Genomic DNA, 1,816 nt, shown 5'->3' on the forward strand with positions numbered 1-1,816 from the left:
AAAAAAAAACAGGGCAGATGGCCAAAATAGCAGCCAGGCCACCGGGAATTCTCCCGATGCTCCCGATGGCCAGTCCGGGCCTGATGAGAGGTTAACATTTCCAATAAAAAAAGATTTACCCCCCCAATAACGGCCACCCTACTGTGGGTGTGGTGAGGGCCCCACCAAGTGCACTGGGGTGTATATGATCCTAGTTATGCTACTAAATGCTCTCATATTAATCTTCTTACCAGCACACAGAAGCACCTGGTGATCATCATGGGAGCAGTTGTGTTTCTGTGATGCTGGACACATTTGAATCTGAGACTCATTTCCTCTACACTGAATCTCTTGTGTCCACATCTGAGCGTCTCCTTTGCCAAAAGCAGCTGCTCCCAGCACCTTTACAGGAGCCCCACAGTCCAGCTCTCTACACACAACCTCTGCATCCTGCTGGTCAAAGGCAGCGTCACACACTGACATCCACGTCTGATTATGAAGTATCTCTAAGCTCCCAGAGCAGCGAGAACCACCAACCAGCCTGACTCCTGCAGTAGTGAGAGAAAATACATTTAAGAAAAGTTACATGACCATCTTTATCATTGACAACAAAACAAACAAACATAACTAAAACAAAAAATAAAAATCTTTTTAGCTTTGGCAATAACATTTACAAACATTATTATAACATTTAATAATGCTGACAGATCATTATTTTATGTACATTTGTACATTCAAATTGTTACCATCATTAGTCTTAGCCTTACAATACACACAACAACACTTATATTCACTCAACACCATTCTTATAATAAACATAAGAACAATAAGACACACAAAAACACTTATTTTTAACTAAAAAACTCATACAAGGCATACACGAAAACACTTATGACACTGAGCAATGGAAAACACTTGACTGTAAGCTCATTTCTGATTGGCTGGCTTTAAGAAACTACCAGGAGTCAGACTCCACAAGTATTTATGTCAGAAAACAAAGTGTTTATGATGCACTGTGCTGGTACAATAAAAGCGTCTGAGGAAGAACTGATCATTGCATTATTTGGATTTACATTTACATTGTACATTTATGCATATAGAAAAAGCTACTTACAAATGCATTGAAGTTTAACATTTTATCCGTTAATGCGTTCCCTGAAAATTTAACCTATGAGCTTGGTGTTGCTAACATTTGGTGTAAACCTTTTTTTATATAAAATTTGAACTAAAATATAAGGTATGTGGATCAACAGTGATGTACTTTGTTGAATTTTAGAACAGCTCACCTGAGCAGATGACTCCAGCATCTGTATCATGATTACAGTTATAATTAAACAACTGAGCCGATCCACAGTTCTTCAGTGTAGTCTCTGTTCCAGTACATACAGTCCAACTCTCCCAGATTGGTCCTGATCCTGGTCCAAAATGAGCATCACCCAGAGCATCTACAGGTTCTCCACAGTCCAGCTCTCTACACACCACTACAGCATCAGCCATATCCCAGCTATCATCACACACTGTTTTCCACTGACCTCTATGAAGAACCTCCACTCTACCAGCACAGCGACTGTGACCACCAACCAACCTCACATTCACACGGTCTGTCAAATAAATACAAAAAAAAACATAAATAAAACTTATGAACAGAGCAAACAAGACAGTAAGAAGAATCTCATAGAGAGAGAGAGAAAAAAAATCATATACAAGACTCATCAAACCTGAAAAAACAATTCAGACAACAAAAACAAATCAACAGTATTTTTGTGGCAGTGATGTTGGACAGAGGTGAATCTGAGACTCATTTCCTCTGCACTGAATCTCTTGTAAGTAAATCTGA

General features: G+C 39.2%; 1 protein-coding gene across 1 annotated transcript in view; it reads right to left on the minus strand.

The window, feature by feature from the left end:
• LOC122144167 (soluble scavenger receptor cysteine-rich domain-containing protein SSC5D-like) overlaps window positions 1-1,816 on the minus strand; it is a gene marked incomplete at its 3' end in the record, with an annotated part of 6,615 nt that overhangs the window by 3,706 nt on the left and 1,093 nt on the right. Inside the window, exon 2 of the mRNA XM_042754874.1 lies at window positions 231-527. Coding sequence (XP_042610808.1) covers window positions 231-527 — 297 coding nt within the window. The remainder of the gene's footprint in view (window positions 1-230; window positions 528-1,816) is intronic.

This window comes from Cyprinus carpio, unplaced genomic scaffold (assembly GCF_018340385.1).
Source record: "Cyprinus carpio isolate SPL01 unplaced genomic scaffold, ASM1834038v1 S000006607, whole genome shotgun sequence".
Lineage (NCBI taxonomy): Eukaryota > Metazoa > Chordata > Actinopteri > Cypriniformes > Cyprinidae > Cyprinus > Cyprinus carpio.